At 41.5% G+C, this 17,764-nt stretch overlaps 2 protein-coding genes across 4 annotated transcripts in view; one reads left to right on the plus strand and one right to left on the minus strand.

The window, feature by feature from the left end:
- Nucleotides 1-3,635: 3,635 nt before the first annotated feature.
- Nucleotides 3,636-6,067, minus strand: LOC103458978 (protein YIPF7). Of its 2 annotated transcripts, none has more exons than XM_008400142.2 (7): nt 5,978-6,067; nt 5,191-5,237; nt 4,890-4,992; nt 4,470-4,594; nt 4,207-4,352; nt 3,940-4,121; nt 3,636-3,838 (listed from the first exon to the last, which is right to left on the minus strand). In XM_008400142.2, the coding sequence occupies exons 3-7, from the start codon at nt 4,979-4,981 to the stop codon at nt 3,676-3,678; spliced, it is 708 nt and encodes a 235-aa protein (XP_008398364.1). In that variant the 5' UTR covers nt 4,982-4,992; nt 5,191-5,237; nt 5,978-6,067; the 3' UTR covers nt 3,636-3,675. The 2 variants fall into 2 exon arrangements, with proteins under 2 accessions (XP_008398364.1, XP_008398365.1); XM_008400143.1 differs by lacking the exon at nt 5,978-6,067 and adding an exon at nt 5,328-5,373.
- Nucleotides 6,049-17,764, plus strand: part of setd3 (SET domain containing 3, actin histidine methyltransferase) — a 13,626-nt gene continuing 1,910 nt past the window's right edge. The window contains exons 1-12 of one of the 2 annotated variants that reach the window (XM_008400144.2): nt 6,049-6,138; nt 8,048-8,187; nt 8,266-8,358; nt 8,441-8,589; nt 8,692-8,764; nt 9,243-9,499; nt 12,784-12,842; nt 12,966-13,080; nt 13,967-14,041; nt 14,255-14,421; nt 16,212-16,297; nt 17,094-17,254. In XM_008400144.2, coding sequence (XP_008398366.1) covers nt 8,085-8,187; nt 8,266-8,358; nt 8,441-8,589; nt 8,692-8,764; nt 9,243-9,499; nt 12,784-12,842; nt 12,966-13,080; nt 13,967-14,041; nt 14,255-14,421; nt 16,212-16,297; nt 17,094-17,254 — 1,338 coding nt within the window. In that variant the 5' untranslated portion in view covers nt 6,049-6,138; nt 8,048-8,084. Of the gene's footprint in view, nt 6,139-6,184; nt 6,319-8,047; nt 8,188-8,265; nt 8,359-8,440; nt 8,590-8,691; nt 8,765-9,242; nt 9,500-12,783; nt 12,843-12,965; nt 13,081-13,966; nt 14,042-14,254; nt 14,422-16,211; nt 16,298-17,093; nt 17,255-17,764 lie in introns of those variants that run through there. The other variant, XM_017302635.1, reaches the window with a different exon arrangement.

The following is a 17,764-nucleotide window of genomic DNA, read 5'->3' on the forward strand; positions in this document are numbered from 1 at the left end:
CTGTACAAGCAGGAAACACAGCAAACATTGCTAATCCATATTACATCCTTAAACACTATAAAGCGCTGCAGGGAGGACGCGAGTTAAAACAGATCTCCCTGGTTAATGACGGCTTCCAGCGCGCCAAGTACAGATCCCCGTCAGCCGAGCTTTGCCGAATGAAAGGTGAGCAGCAAAGAGCCTCTAAGAAGCGAGAGCTCATAAATCATCTGGAAGAGTTTAGTGTAAAGTAGCGAGAGGACTGTGCGGGGCCCGGGGAGCGCTTGTCTTGAGCCTACCGCTTGGCCGGAGGGATTTGTTTGCTTTAACCAATCCAAACAGTTAGGAGAAGAAAGAGCGGGCTTGCTCCTCATAGTCCCACCGTGGGATTGTCCTCTCTTTTCCCTCTGTTTTCTGTCAAACATGCACACATGTTCCCTCACATATATCGCCTCCGTAAGGAAGGGAGGTTGTGCTCACTAATATAAACACAATCCGTGGCTGTTGTTTATGCCATCACTTCAGCTAACTGTGTGCTTTTCCTCAGTTCAGACTGAGGATATAGCATCAAGTATTTTGACAACAGGTCAGCAGAGGAATACATCAATTGAAGGGTTGAGTTAGGGCTTAGGTTAGAACCACACTTTAGGTCATGCCGTCCGGGAGGAAACGCTCTTAATAGTCCGGGCCAAGTGAGTCTGATGGAAATAAGATTTACTTTTAAAGCCACCTCTAAGTAAATTTAAGTCAAGAATACACAGGCTTAAAACATTTAAACATCCTAACTTATCCCTGGCAAATCCCAACCTGGGGTGTTCATATATTATCCCTATGCATGCATTGGTTATCTCTGGGTAGTCTGGCCTCCTCCCACAGACCAAAAACATGACTGTTAGGAGTGACTCAGTCTAAATTGCCATTAGGAATGAGTGTGTGCAAGCAGCATAGTTTGTCCTGTCAAAACATAGCCCCAAGACAGACCTTAAATGTCTTCCTTTTTGATGGAAATATGAGAACTTTTAGATTAAACCTGTTAGGTGAATTTATACTTTACAGCAGATTCAATAAACCTGCAGCAAACTCAGACTTTTTTTAAGAGAGTCACATTTTCTACTTTTTCCCACCGTTTTCCTGTCAATGGCACTTTTAAGCGATTTGGTAACTGATGATACTCATTGTTGCATTTATTTTCTGAACCTCAGACTTTAAGAAACTCAATAGTCAATGTTTGTGATCAATACATTTTCTTATTGATCATACCAGGTTTTCTTTGCACACCTCAATATCAGTATCCAGGGGTGAAAGTAGTTTTAAATTCTTGGGGGTACTATGACAAAAAAACATACTGTAATATACATTGCTTCTTTGTGTGCTTTGGAGTTTCTGTGCTGATAAAATGTTTTTGCAAAGCGATAAAAGCTGGTAGCTCTTGAATTGCTACAAAATAAAGCTGTATTTCCCTCAGCCCACTTTCTGCAATGTTGACATGTTGAGATGCCATGGGACCTAAATCCTGAACATCATGGCATGGAGTTTATCCCAGTTTTCCACGTCTGGCATTATCGTGACTCCTATTCATTCAATCTTTTAAAGTGGTTCTATTGATCCTGTGTCCAGACAGAGGGATAATCAGTAGCCCAGCATCATGACCTGTTTGTTCTGAAGATCCTGCAGCTTCCACTTCTCTTCCTAACATGGCGCCTCCTCACCCTGACTCTCATACTGATAGGAGGAACCACAGAGCTCTGTTAAGTTAAAGCTCATCTTCTGAAGTTGGGATATTTTTCCTCCAACAGGTTCCAGAGGAATCACCTCAAACCAGATGTTGGACTGGATTTTATTTCAATGTCATTTGTGAATGTTAGATTCTCATTTTCAACAGTGGAGCTATAAAGGTTGAAAAAGGTTATCATTTTGGAGAAAATCTCATCAACATTAATATTTCCACTAAATAAAAGGTAAAAAACAACAAAAAAACAATTGTTAAAGGAAAAGTCTCTCAGACTTTGAGCCTGACAGCACCAAACTATTTTTTTATATTAGACAATTCAATTTCACATAATTATCGCGGTAGAAGCCATTTGTTTGTTAAATACTTAATTAAACATATTTACCGTGTTTGATGTTTGTTGTAAATGACGCAATGACAAAGAACAAGGTAATTAGTCCAAGTTTGTCGTTTATTCGTTCAGAAACTACAGCGGCTGTGATGCGTCACAGCAAAGGTAAACAAAGGCAAAACAACCTGTACAGGTGATCAACTCTAAACCACTCGCACCTTTTTATTCTCTGTCTCTCTCTGTCATTGAAGCACACCCGTTGCCATGGCAACCTCCTGCGCTCTCCAAGCCGACCAGAGATTACGTTAAAATATAACATTCAGTCCGTTACGATATTAGGTTTGCAGGCTTGATATTTATTTTTGCKATCATTAATAAGCCTCCCTGAACACAGCGGTGGTTGATTAGTTAATTTTAAACTCCTGCTCTGCTGGTTATTTTGGTAATGGAACCAAAACGCACAGAATTGCGCAACACCTTGTTGAAACAATAATTACTGAGATTTTTATTGTTATTGGGTCATTAATATGAACATGTTTTGTTGATTTTTTTGTTGTTCTTTAATAAAGTTACGAACGTTTTAAGCGAGTCAGAGGAGGACGTGCTGGTCTCAGCCTCCTGGCGGCGTTCAGTTTGTCACCTACCGCCGAGATCGACTCAAAACCTTCCGCGATCGACGTGTTGCACCGCTGCTCTAACAAAGCACGAACAGTTCAGAAACAATATGAAATGGGGAGAAAGTAATTTATTAATTGATTGAGTCGTGTTTTAGATTGTTCTTGAAAAACTAATCAGTCACGGCTGATTAGTGGGTGAACTCACGGCTGCACAGTGAACCCATTGATTCTTTACAGCAGTCAGCCGCTCCCCTCTCTTGCAGGTACTGCGTACCCCCGCTAAATCGTTTAGGGGTACGCAGTACCCTGCCGTACCCCCTTACTTTCACCCCTGGTGGTACCTTCACACATCTGTAGGTCAACCACGGATACTGTTGCTCGATCACTAACAGCAGTCTGGATAGTATTTTTCATCTTTTGTGCCAAAGAAAGCTAAAATATTTCTCAATTTTGACTGACTCAGAGCTGTGAGATCATGCAACACTTACACTTGCACAACAAAGTAAATGTGACAAGAATATTATTGTAATTTGTGATATTTCTGAAACAAACCTGATTAAGCTGGAACGTCCTCACAAGAAACTGAAAGCCGAAAATGCGACCTTTTTCCATAAACTTTCTAAACACTGCCGCACATGATAAGGGCGAAGAAAAAGCACGTTCTCCGTACATCAAGAACAGCACAACTTCATCAATTTGTGGAGGCTTAGCGCTCCCTGCTGCAACAAAGAAGAATGGCTGCTTTGGTGCTCGCTGAATGTTTGTACTGGGATTAATGGATTCTCATATTGGTATTGCCCTTTAGCAGACTCTCTCTTAACTCTTCAGACATTTGGAAACCAAATACTGAGTATTTTGTTTTGGAGAAACAAAACAAAAACCTTCACACTCATTTACTCCTGTGTTTGAGGGCAAATATCTAACAGTATTCACACTTCCAAAGGCATTCATAAAATGCAGGAATCACAGACAGGAGGCCTTTACATGGAAATGAGAAGTTGGATTTGATCAACTGGATGTTAAAAGACAGTGAGCAGTGTGAAAAGACCATACAACAGAGCACAAGGGTAGAACACCAACAGCTGCTGCTCCTGCATTGCCAGGGTGGAGATAAAGATCTTGGAGGCTGAAAAGCTGCACCAACAAATGGCCATCAGAGCCAGGACTGTTCCCAGGATGCCTCTGAGAAAACAAAACCATGAAAGTTAAAATACAAAAGTTCAGCTTTCATCCTCAAATACCTAAATAAATCAAGTCTAGACAAAACTACTAGATTGCCTTACTGCAAGGAGTAGAAAACAGCAAACGCAGAGAGGGCCACAATGGGTAGGAGGCAGTACCCCAGGACACTAGCCACACAGCCATACGAAACTCCCAGGGGGCTCATCAGACTCAGCAGGGTGTACATACCAATGCAGGCGATGGCACTGATCCCATATACGTAACCAAAGTGAACTTTACCTGCCTGAAAAGAGTTTAGAGGTTAGAACTACAACTCCATTATAAAGGTCCAAGTGCAGAAACCGTCGCATCACAAGAATCGCACTCGCCATCATTAAAGTGACGCCCAGAGCGACGCAGAAGAGGATAGGACCTGTCAGATCTGTCTCATTCATAATGCTGCCATCTGCAGGCTTCAAAGGGTTCAGAACTGTGAGGGTCTTCTGCCACATATGATCAAAATCAACTCCCAGTTCTGGAGAAATGCACACCAATTTCAGGAAATGTTGACCACAACACAGAAAACAAGTAAATCTGTTCAGTGAACTGGATTTGTGTTCATATGATCTAGATGCAAAACAATGCCTCTTACCAACAAGAAGTGGAGGTTCCTCCTCTAGGTACTCGGTTCCAGTGGAATGCATGGTTGGCTGGTAGATCTCTCCAGGGAACTGCTGTTCCATGTAAGGGTCCACATTGTTTGCATTTTGTGCACTACTGGATAGTTATCGTCATAAAAACCTCAGTTATTATATTTAAAGTATGTTTTGAAGTAGAACAAAAATCCAAAATTGATTTAACCTACTTGACTGTTACACAAGGTTTCTTTTTAAGGTTATTTTGCTCCAGGAAATATTGAACTTGTTTAAAAGACTATATGCATTTTAAAGCTGTTAGCTTTATGTATCGAAGAACGTGACTGAAGCTTTAACCTCTGAATATCTTGGTTCTTCTATGACTCTGGGTTAGATTAGCTCCAATAACCATCCAGATCGCCAGCTGATGCACTTACTCAGTGTCGTAATAAGCCACAGCACGTCCCTGGTCATCAATGTAATATCCCGTTTGGTAGAAGTCCTGCTCAGACTGCTGGAAGTCATCCATGCTCCAAAAGGCTGAGACAAACCACAAAAGATATGATTATAAGGCATTAAGTAATTTTGTTATTGTTTCTCTTTGTGGCTGCAAAGAACCACAAAGAGTTGTGTGGCTCTTTGCCACAAAACTTGTGGCTGCATTAAGGTTGCTAAATATCAGAAAAAGGCCAAAGTCCTAAGAACACAATTACTTTCTTTTCCTCTGAAAAAACTCACCTGGAGGTCTATAAACACTCAAGTCGAGCAAACGTTCTCCTCAGCCTCTGCAGAGATTCAGGACAGAAAACATGAAGGCCTGTGAGGTTAGACTATTAATAGCAGACTATATTTGGACAGTGTAATAATGGACTGACAACTGGTCAGTTTGCTCCCAGAACCATTTTGTAAAAGCTTGATTGGAGTATTACTAGAGTAAAATATGCATCATTTGAATATAAATCTGTAAAAAATACATTCCATATATTTGCATTCAACAAGTGTCAAAACTGGCCCCTATGGACTGCACAAAATGACTAAGCATTCTAACTGAAATTCATACTAAATATATTTGTTTTTATTATATATATGTGCACTTTCTTTTACTTTTTCCACAGTAATAATGGCAATATCTTAGAGGCAGTAAATACATCTTTTTAGCTGATTTGTCATTTAGCCAATCACATTAGTAGACACATGACCATTTATGGTGCAGTTTATTCTTCTAAAAACGAGCATCCAATAGCAACGAGTGACGGGCGGGACTTTAAAAATGTACATGCACAGTTGCATTTCATGTACTTTGGGAACGGGTTTGTAGAAAGAATTATATTCAGTTTCCTTCCGTCGAGTTTAGTTTATTGTTCTACAAAGAGTAGTGAGCAAAGGGACTTATTTATAAACGCAAGAAAAGACTGAATATTTTTTTGCTGCCAGAGTTGCTAGTCTGAGGAAAGGGGAAATATTCTAGTTTGTGTTCCAGCGAATGCAGCTTTCCAAGCAAGTTCAAGACAGTTGCTCTACTAACCAATCAGAATGCTAGAAGTCCGTCCTGTTTGACGTCCACCGTCTCAGTTGCTCCAATCAGAAGCTCAGCTTACTTTGGGCCCGAAACCCTGGTCCAATCAGAAGCTCAGCTCGTTCAACGTTGGATCCGGATCAGAAAAGGAGCTGCTGTCACTTCCACAGGTAGGACCGAGCAGAGTTAGCCATAACGGTTGGTGTCACGAAGTATTGTTTCAGCTGTGGAGGGTTGCTCCATGTGCGAGTTTGAAGGTGTCCTGTGGGCTATATAGGCCTCAGTGAAGCATTTAAAGCTACGTTTGAGCGGCTCCTAACAGTTGGAAGCTAAGAGCTAGCTGGCTAACGGTCAGTGGATGAATGAGTTGCGGGCGTTTCCCCTGACCTGCTGCGGGTTCGGACTCTCCTCTGACGGCGCAAATGTTGCCTTGGTAGCTGCACAAATCTGAAATCAGCTGGAGTTTAATTGGGGATTCCTTGTTGGCAGAAAACAACTGAAAACAATCGGCTAACAGCGCTATTAGCTTCTTGCCTCCATGCTGGAAACTTCCTGCTGCTTTAAGCACTCACGCATACTCAATTTACTAGGGTCTACAATCAAATAATGGAGTTTTGAAAAAAAAACCAAGTATTTTTGAAATGACTTGAAGAGATCAGAAACTAATGATTTGCACTTTGCGAAATTAGGGGGTGGTTTGAGACTTTTGCACAGCTTTGAGACATAAGATATCTTGCATAAGATTGCACAACCATTTCCAGTCAAGTTTTCTTTTAAGTCATTTTGTGTCTGTCAAGAAATTTGGAGAAGTTTACAGCAGTTCAGAGCTCCACAGTGTTCCCCTAATTCACTTAGTTTGCACACTAGAAAAATTTGGAGTAGTGTGAAAATATAGAAATTAAGAAATTAAACACACGATGTTTCATGTATTTTTATTAATGACTAGCCATTCGATGATGCATTTCATTTGAGTGTTTTTTTTTTTGTCTCAACTTTTTCCTACTTAACAATGTTTTTATTATTGCTTCTAAAACTTATACTGACAATATCAATCCACACAAAGTTTCAGGTAAAATTTTCATTCAGATTTATGAACTTTTTCTATTAGTGACTGAATCGTCCAACAACAGAAACCTCCTCTTTATCAGCAATCCCTTAGGAACTTGTGTAGGAAAGATGCTGAGTTTTCACAAAGGTGATGCAACCTAATATGTTCAGACAACCTGACTGCAAGGACTTGTTGCTGGCAACAGATTGGACAAACTTTTTCTGCTTTGCTCCTGGTTTTCCAACAAAGATGTGTAATAGGGCCATGGTGATGGTGCATGGTAAAACATGCGACCCATATGCAGAGGCCTCAGTCCTCGATGTCGTCACAGGTTCGAGTCCTGGCGCGTTGACCTCTGCCGCCTGCCTTCCACATTTTTCTCAAACTGCTTTCCTGTCTAACCATTATCAAATAAAGGCCACTAGAGCTGGAAATAAAGAAAGATCTAATACAGGCCTCAGTATTACAGATCATCCATCCCAGATGCCTCAACTCCCAGCAAAGTGAACACATCTCAGACAAACCTCTGGCAGGTTTCCTAAAGTCATTCCTTGTCCACGTGGTCTTATCAACTGTTAATGATTCTTTTAGCTGCTGTTCTGTCTGAGGAAACGGATTTTATGGATCTTTATTTTGGGCTTACTGTCTGAATGTTCTGCACTGTACAGGGTTGGATATGGTATATTAATTGCCCTGAGTTGCCCTTTTTCTTACTTATGACTGTATCATAGCTTGAAATTCAATTCATTTCAAAAATACTTTATCCTAAAGCGAAATTAAATATTGTAACTCTTATCATCCAAGCATCATCAAAGAGTTGTTGTGCATGGTGATGCTGTGGGCAGGAAGATCTCTGGTAAGCAGTAAGTCGTGCAACGAATCTGAAGAAGTCATGCCTCCTCCCCCTTTTTTTCAGTTATACAGTAATTACTGGTTTAGCTGTCCTTACTTTTTACTCTCTCAACAGTTTTTCTTGAACGTGGTCTTGGATTTAAACAGACTTGTTAATGTGATGTTCTGCTGTGCGGCAGCGTCGTGTCCGGTTGTTGAAGTCGTCCATCCAGCACCATGGGAAAGAAGAGCCGGGTGAAGACTCAGAAGTCAGGCTCTGGGGCCAACACTGTGGTCTCCCCGAAGGAGATGATGAACCTCATCTCCGAACTGCTGCAGAGTATGTTCACCCTTTGACCTTTCACTCCATTGCTCCTTAAACTGTTTAATCATAACCCTCAGAAACTTGTTTTCTCAGAATGCAGTAGTGCAGCACCCTCTGGTGGTAAAGAGTGGGAGGAGTACATCCAGATCAGAGGTTTGGTGGAGAAGATCAGAAAGAAACAGAAGGGTCAGACTGGACACAACATCTCCTGAACACATTTCTTTCCAAGTGATAAAATGTGACCGGTTTTCTGTTTTTGTGGGTTCAGGTTTGTCAACGGTGTTTGATGGCAGCAGGGAGGACTACTTCCCTGATCTGATGTGCTGGGCTCAGGAGAACGGGGCGTCCTGTGACGGCTTCACAGTGACCGATTTTGGTACTGAAGGGTACGGCCTGCGAGCCACCAGAGACATCAAGGTGGGAATTAAAAGACAATTTGTCAGCTAAACGTTTAATCGGTCAAATAAAGGCAGAAGTTCTCCCTTTTACTCATTCCAGTGTGTTTGTGTGTGTCTACAGGCAGAAGAGCTGTTCCTCTGGATTCCCAGGAAGATGCTGATGACTGTGGAATCAGCCCAAAACTCTCTGCTTGGTAAGAGTTAGAAGCACACTGGAGTAAACCTGCCACTATATTCAATTCATCAATTAATCGCATGATTAATGAGCGTGATAATTTACATTCTGATGAATAAGATCTTCTTTACACACATCAGGACTCCATTTATGAAATGCAGTTACGTTTTTATTTAGGGGGTCAAGGTGCTGACTACAAAATGCAGTAAAACATATTTGAGGAAGTTATTTTCAATGCACGGTGCACAGCTGGGATAAAACATTACTTAAACCCTGAGGCAATCTGCTTTTTTGTTTCCTTTTTTTGAAAATAGGAAATATTCTGCATTTATCTGTTTCAATATAAACACTGCAAACATTCAAAAACGTCCATTGTAGCTGAGCTCAACAATTGTTTGTTAATGTTTTAAAAAAATCAAATACCTGATCCTTTTAGCATTTGCTAAATATTTACCCCAGGCTGCTGATCTTATTGTTGACCTTACTGTGTGTCTCAGGTCCTCTGTACGGTCAGGACCGGATCATGCAGGCCATGGGCAACGTGACGCTGGCCCTGCACCTGCTGTGCGAGCGCGCCAGCCCCTCTTCGTTCTGGCTGCCGTACATCCGCAGTCTGCCCCAGGAGTACGACACGCCGCTGTACTACCAGCAGGATGATGTCCAGCTGCTGCTGGGAACGCAGGCGGTGCAGGATGTCCTGAGCCAGTACAAGAACACTGCACGGCAGTACGCCTACTTCTACAAACTAGTGCAGGTACGCAGACAGCATCGCTTCATCTACACACAGCTTTTGTAGTTTTGAACTGATTGCTTTAAATTGCTTTAAAGGAAAACCATGAGTCATTTGGTAGACATTCAGTAAACAACTGCTGAATTAAACAAAGTGATTCTGAATGACTTGGAAATTTAGTTGGACGAACAAAACAAAGTCATTATTTTTTTCATATAGTTTGTGTTCAAACAAAACTGGTCAATAATGTTGGACATGAAGAAAGCAATGGTCTGATGTGAAGAGTGAGACCAAGGATTTGGTCTCAAATCCCTTTGGTCTGAGGATGACATTTATTTTTGTATACAACTCAACAACCAGCAGGGGGAACCATAGGGCCTATATAGAGCCACACACTTCATATCGGGGACGACTCTACGTTTGACTGATCTGTCGACAGGGTTGAAGATAAATTATGTTGGGATATTTTTAATTCGCAATCGTCCTCTTTAACATCCTGAAACTAAGCTCATTTTATTCTTTCATGCAGCCTTAAGACACATATGCAGTGAATTTCTGATGAAATATCAGTTCACAGGCCCTGATAACAGATAGTGGAATATTAATAGGAAATTATGCTGTTGTTTTTTTTTTTATTAATCTAAATCGGCTTTGATCAGAACTCTCCACAGCTTCTCTCTTTGAAGTCGTCCGCTTCGTCTTGTCGCAACAAAAGAGTTTCTGGCTTTTTCTGTCTGCTGAAAGCTAAAACTTAAATGGCAACTATAAGATCTGTTTTTGAATACATTGTCCCTGATTTCAGGTAGAGTGTTTGCTTCCTGGTCTTTGTCTTCAGAATGTTTTTTTGTGTTGTTTTTTGTTTTTTCCAGGAAAGTTTGCTCCTTCTATAATTTCTCTTTCCACCAGAGGGCAGTATTATGTTCTGATCTAGTCTTGACTTTTACCTATTAGGAATCCACAATGATTTGTGTTCAACCCACCACCTTTATGAAACCATCTTTTCTAATCTCAACTCTATGATGACAAAGTAATGAGAGTTGTACTCAGTTCAATACAATTATTTCCAAAGAAGAAAAAATATTGACTTACAGAGTTATTCAGCTCTTTTCATCTGCACTTAGTTGCTGCATGTTTGGCTGCTCATACATGCCAAAGTCTTTTTGAGGAGACTTGAGGAGCAGTGCATTTGAACAGACCTTTGTCCCATGTTCTTTGCCAGACTTCCTGAACTCAGTCAAAATGGATGGGGATTATTGACGGATAGCCATTTTCACTTTAGAGAAATTCATTATGGTTTAACTTGAGGCGCCTCCTCAGGCTTGGAAAAAACACTCCCAGAGCATAATGTTGCTACCACCATGCTTCTCTGTCAGGGATGTATAATTAGTAGAGGATGAGTGTCGTGTGTTTTTCTCCATGTATTTGGAATTGAAGCTAAACATTTTACCAAGTTTCTGCTCTCGCTCAAGATGTATGAATTTGGTTCCACTTTGCTCTCATTTGCTTTTTTTTTTAAGGGAAACAATATATATACAATATTATCACAAAAGAAGAAGACTAGGTTGAATTAGTGTTTATTGCAATATGAGTATCTGGGCACTTTGACTGTTAAGCGCATGGGAAAAAACTGTTTGTGTTGCTGCTTGGTTTTGAAAATAGTATTCTGTGGTAAGGACCTGAAGACAAAGGTCAGAACTGTTTGTGTCCAGAATGTGCGGGGTCTGCAGAGATTTTTGGCTGGCCATTTCCTAATCCTAGACTTGTACAGAGATGGTCCTGTCCTGTTTTATGGCTGAGCCAAACCACACAGTGCTGGACCAACGCAGGACAGACTGAATGATGGTCTTGTAGAAAATTTCCAGTTGCTCACTTTTGACTTTGAGTATTTAGATGTGCAAAGCCACGTGTTTCTGCAGTTAGTGGGATATTGGAAATGGCGGTTGTGTCTGTGCGCATTAACATGCATCAGTCTGTTCAGCCAGTCAGTCACAGATCCAAAACAGTGGGCAGATACAGAGCCAGGAGAAGGTGGGGTGGGGGAGCAAAAGAACGAGGTACATTCAGGTCAGTTCAATTCAAAGCCAAAGTGACAAGCTAATTTTCCAGCCCGGTCATCTGAGGAGGAGGAGGAAGAAGGGGGTGAGAAAGGAGGAGCTGGGGACAAAACAGGGAGGGCAGAAACTGGAGCCTGTGTGTAAGAGTGTGTGTGATGCTCCATGTTCATGTCAACAGTAAAGTGTAGAAATATGCATATTTGCGTGTGTGTCTTTGTGCTGCTGGTGGTATCAAAGAGCATCAAAGCAATTAAAGGAGACTTTGACTAATTCAAACAAGTAACAAGAGATTCTCATTTATCTGACAAAAGTGTTCACTAAATGTGTCAGAGAATACATATTTAGAGAATCTCCAGTTTGACTTTAATTCAAATCCAAAATTTATCCTACATTTACTGTCAATGATCCTTAAAGAAAAATTGAAAGCGACTTGCATATGTCTCCCCAGCCAGTGCAGAATATCACTAAACCGTTCTGGATTTCTAGAGGATTTTAAGGGAGCAACACTGAGATAGGCAGCCGTCATTCTCAAATCCCCTAGTTTATATCTGGAGTTCCAAAAGGTTCCACTTTTGGCCCTATTTTATTTTCTTTACATGTGTTTCCTTTAGGTTCCACCTCATGGAGATATATATAATTTTCACTTCTCTGCTACTGGGCCATCTGGCATGCAGTCCTGGCCTCTTTGCAGAGGAGAATTCTGGAAAATAACCCTCTCATGATTCGATATCCTGGATGCCAGGAAGACTTGGATGTTGGGAGAACATGAACGTTGCAGCGTTAAGAAAACACCTTACTGGATGCGTTTCACTTTCATCCTGATCTTTATGAAAACCAGAACCATTAAGTAGCAGAATCTACATTTTCATTTCCTGCATCAAACTGGGACAGTGTAAGTGCGACTATTGGTCGGTGGCGCCTGTGGCTTTAAACGGGGAAACCAGTGACATTGGTGGACACACACTCTTCCAGAAACACACACACACATATATTCATGCCCAAATTGATGAGGCAGATTTATGACGGCTGCTGGCCACAACAAATTAAGTTGACAGTGATGTATGTGGGGGGTCGAGTGTCACGCTGCACCAACAGACCACACACACACTTTCACACACACACCAGTGGTGGCCCCCTACTCCCAGTTCTTCTTGTTAGGCTTCCCTGTCAGGCAGCCCCCCTCCAGCATGGCTGCATAATGAAATTCCTTGGACTGATTTGTGTTTTTTTTTTTCTCCTTTTCTGCATCCCCAGACTCATCCCGCCGCCAGCAAACTGCCCCTGAAGGACAGCTTCACATTTGATGACTACAGGTCAGTGTGTGTGTGTTGTTAATGTAAACTGGAGCAAAACCACTTTTTTAGATCCCTCACTGATCACTTCCTACTGTAAATGGGCAGCATTTAATTCTTCCACGTCTGTGTTGTGTACCACAGGTGGGCAGTGTCGTCGGTGATGACACGCCAGAACCAGATCCCCACTGAGGACGGAAGCCGGGTCACCCTGGCACTTATCCCCCTGTGGGACATGTGTAACCACACGAATGGACTGGTATTTAAAACACACTTAGATTATTTTAGTTATATTTTTTTTTTTTTACAAATCCTTTTAATAGCACCCCCCAAAAAACAAAAAACAAAATCCTACAATTTTCTTTTTCTTTTTTGTTTGGTCTAGTTCTTGGTCTTAATCTTATTACACTTCAAATATGACAAAACTAACTTACATGTAACTTTTCAGCAAGTTATAGCAGCTTGATGTAAGTCAATAATTCCTTTAATTTTGATGAAAAAGTACTGGTTCAACTGGCAGCTTATTTCACAAGACATTTTTCCCATATTATACAGAATTTTTTCAGAATGAGAGATTTTGTAAAAGCAGTTCAGTGTTCGGTTTTCACTTTATTTTTTCATCCTGACAAAGTAATTCTAGCAAACATTTTAGTCTGTCTATTGCCACAAGTAAATATTTTTCCCGGTTGTTTATAGGATTGAATGGATGGAGAAACAAACGGATGCATGCATGCATGGTGGATGAATAGATTTACAACAGGACGAAGACATGGATCAGTGAATAGATCAATGTATTTGTAGATAGATCGATTTAGCCAATTCACAAAGCAAATCTAATCAGGTTATATTTAGAAATGAGGATTGAATCCAGCTCTTGCACTTCTTTGCTCGTGTAAAGTCTTGAATCACCATTAAAACTAAAATACATTTGAATTTTATACTTAAGGAAACAACTGAACTGAATAGAAGGCTTGGGCTTAGATACTTCTTATTCACATCAACACATCCTAATTTTAGCTCCATGGATTAAATCCAGCCGGAGATGCAGGTTGCAATTACTTGTTCAGAGATACATTAGAGTCATGGGTATTTAGTAGATTCTGAATGGACTGGATGGATAAGTGGAAGTTGTTGTTCTCTTCTAGATCACTACAGGCTACAACCTGGAGGATGATCGCTGTGAATGTGTGGCTCTGCAAGACTACAAGGAGAACGAACAGGTGAGGAGACTCATGCCAGCCTCGGGGTTTCTGTCCTGGTAGTTAATTTAGATTCTGGAACAATGCGCCATAATGACGAAGCTAAAGATTGAAGAGAAAATTAAAATTTTCCCATAAATTTCCCAGAATTTTTTCTGTTTAATTATCAATGCAATTCAAGGATCCTTTAGGTTGGGATGAAAGTGGCTGAAGCTGAATCTTCTCTTCTTGTAGATTTATATCTTCTACGGCACACGGTCCAATGCGGAGTTCGTCATCCACAACGGCTTCTTCTTCCAAGACAATGCCCACGACAGAGTGAAGATCAAACTGGGCGTCAGCAAGAGTGAACGTCTGTACGCCATGAAGGCCGAAGTCCTGGCCCGAGCCGGCATCCCGGCGTAAGTTCTTCTCTTCTAGACCTGGAAAACCTGTAATATGGGACACGGAGGGCTTCAGGCTCCCCGCTAGCTTCTTGTCAAACGGTTGATATTTCATCCAATTAGACCCCACTTTGCCATAACTGAAGCACATAACTTAAATGTTGCAGCAGATCCACTTTATTTCTCTCCTCCCACCCCAACGAGTGAAAAATTTGTCATCTGCCCCGATACTTTCATCACTGAGAAGCTTAATCATTTTATCATTAGCTCCATAATTTTATGCAGCATTCTCTACTCTGCATTTTTAATCAGAAGCCTTTAATCTCTTATTGATGACGCTCTGAATCTGAACAGTAGAAATTAAGTGAAACAATTCCCCTTGTTGCACCAGCACTTTATTAAGCTGGTAGATTTGCTCGCAGATCATTTTTAAATTCAGCGTTGAGTAGCTGCTATTATCAGACTCCTCTTTCAACAAATCCTCCCTTGTAGAATATTGTGGGAAGAAAAATAAGGTGCTCTGTTGAGCTGCAGGATGGAGCTGAGGGATCATTTCAAAGAAATAGTGGGAATTGGCCTGGATCTGTTTGGTCTGTGTATAATCATTTAACCTGCTGTTCATTATGGTTTCATCTTTGTTACAGATTTACACACATTGTTGGGAAACTTTAAACTGTACTTGAATAAAAACACATTTTTGCATTAGCTCTTAGAGCCTGGTCCCTCCCCACTCCCTGGAACCCAGAGAGCTGTGTTTCCATCTGGGCCGGCCAGACAGGGTTTGAAGTCGGCCGCTGATTGGTTCATTTGCTGCTGGGCGGGACAGAGATCTTCCAGATCTCTGTCTGAGGAGCGTTAGTTTCTCAATGTCTGTTGTTTTGACTGACTGACAAATCCCATCATAATCTTTTTTTTTTTTCACAGTCTTTAAATGATAATAATGACATATTCAATTGCATGTAATTGCAATGCAATAAGGCCTTAATGGAGAGCCCAGAGACCATAGGGGGAAATTTGTATCTGTGATTTGGTCACTACCCAGCGCTTAAACTTATTTAAACTGTACATCAACTGGTAAATTAAAAGCATCCAATTTCAGCTCAGCTTTCTATTCATCAAGTCAGACCAGTACAGAGCTTGCATCACTACACCAACCCACTTCTTCATCTCCTGCTCCATTTTTCATTCATTCGTGAACAAAACTCCGAGATACTTGAACTCCTTGTTCTCGACCCAGAGGTGGAACTCGACCCTTTTCTTACTCAAATCAAGACCATTGTCTCGGACTTGGAGATGGAAACAACCCTGCATTTTAAAATTATTTCACCCACTGTTGCCTTTCTGTGTTCTCAGAGCAATCTGTCCGCTAGACTCTCAGAGCAGTCGCTATATCACCAACAACCATGCTGGCCACTTCTTCCCCTCTCAAGGCTCACATTGAACTTCATTCACTTATCTTTACCCTGTCTAGATGTTTTAAAGCTGTGAGCTGCCATGTGAGAGGCGGAAGGCAGGGTCCTATTAAACTTGTATGCCTAACAAAGTGGTCACTCAGTAATGTTTTTAGACATACCAAAGTAACCAACATGTTTCAAGCATTAGAGGATGCAATAAGTTTGATCCACCTTAATCCTTCAGGATTATTGCTGACAGACCTTCTGAGCTGCAGGCAAGTGAAGGAGAGGACAAGTCCGGACGTTGTGTTCATAATCACCTGTGTAAAGTGAAATCTTTCTCCTTTAGGGCCTTGGTGCCATTTTGTGCTCATCCCAGGCTTATGTTTTTGACTGATGTCGTTTTATTTTCAGCTCCTGTGTTTTTGCTCTACACTGTAACGAGCCCCCCATATCAGCTCAGCTCCTGGCCTTCCTGAGAGTCTTCTGTATGACAGAAGGTAAGAAAAACAGACACGCGCACAAACACCTTGTGAAATAACAGCTGCAGGCCATCACCCATCTAACCAACAGCCGCAAATCTGCTCGCAACCAATAAAACGTGCCTCATATCCCGCTGCTTCCCCGAGAGCGTCTCCGAGCGACCGTTTCCTCTTCGAGAGACGGAGACGGGGCTGAAGAACAGTCGCAGGGGACGAGCAGCGCCAGTCCGTTCCCGGGTTGGTTAATTGATCAAGGCAGGCCACCAGATGTGTGGCAGGAGCAATCCACTGTGGGGTTTGCAATATTCATCGGCATGTATGCAGAAAGGCAGCGATGTCATAAATCCCCTGTCGCACAAGGCCGCAGCCGCCTCCTTCGTCGCAGGACTCATACTCCAGACCCTGGATGATATATTATTCACACATTTCTGCTTCATGTTAATTAAAAAAAAAAAAAAAAAACTCTTATGCGTTTGGAGCTGTCTGTGAGAGAGTATCATCCTCTGCATGGATATAAGCGTGCCAACACATCTTAACAGATGTGACGTGACGAAGAAGTGTGTTTGCACAACTGGGACACTGCTGTTTTCCTCTTTCATCTTCCACCAGCAGTTACCCAGCATTCAGGTCCAGAGGAATGAGCCCAGTGTGACATATTTAAACTGAGAATATTCTCTGGGATTAGGAAGGAGTCGGTTTGCAAGTTAGTTTAATTGTAGCTGCAGTTTACCTGATGCTGCTGCCCTCTGAGTTAAACTGGGTTGGGTTGTTTTCTTGAATTAACAGGAAGTTGTGTCTTTTCTCTGATTTCCAGAGGAACTAAAGGACTACCTGCTTGGAGACGGAGCTATTAACAAGATCTTCACCCTGGGAAACAGTGAGTTCCCCGTTAGCTGGGAGAATGAGATCAAACTGTGGACTTTCCTGGAGAACCGAGCTGCTCTCCTGTTGAAAACCTACAAGACCACATCAGAGGTTAGTCAGCATGAACTATTCATCAGTATTAAGATTTTAGATCCATAAATAATGACGCATAAAGATTGAGTGATGTCTAAAGCTAAGTTCTGAGACGGTTTTAAAGGATGAAAGAGAGCAGATATGGTTTATCAGCACAGAAGCTGAGACAATAGCTTTGTGTAAGAAAGAGATGGGATTAAACACTGAAACACAGGGCCAAGTGTATTTCTTTGGAAGAACAATGTTAAGTTGTTAGCAGCAGGAGCTCCTACCTGCTCTGGGAAGGTGTCACATCTAAACAGGCCAGACCAGATGAATGACATAAACTTTAAAGTTGAAATAACAGCAAATAATGCAAAACTGGGGAGAAGGAGAAGAATGCAGCAGAGAAAGGAGAAGCGCTCAGTCTGTCCACCAGAAACCTAAACTGACGGCAGCATAACTAGACAGCTCACCATGGAGATGGTGTCTGCAGTCATAGTTTTCCAAATAGTGTTTTGCAGAGAGGCCAAAAATTATATATATATA

Source organism: Poecilia reticulata, linkage group LG22 (assembly GCF_000633615.1).
Source record: "Poecilia reticulata strain Guanapo linkage group LG22, Guppy_female_1.0+MT, whole genome shotgun sequence".
NCBI lineage: Eukaryota > Metazoa > Chordata > Actinopteri > Cyprinodontiformes > Poeciliidae > Poecilia > Poecilia reticulata.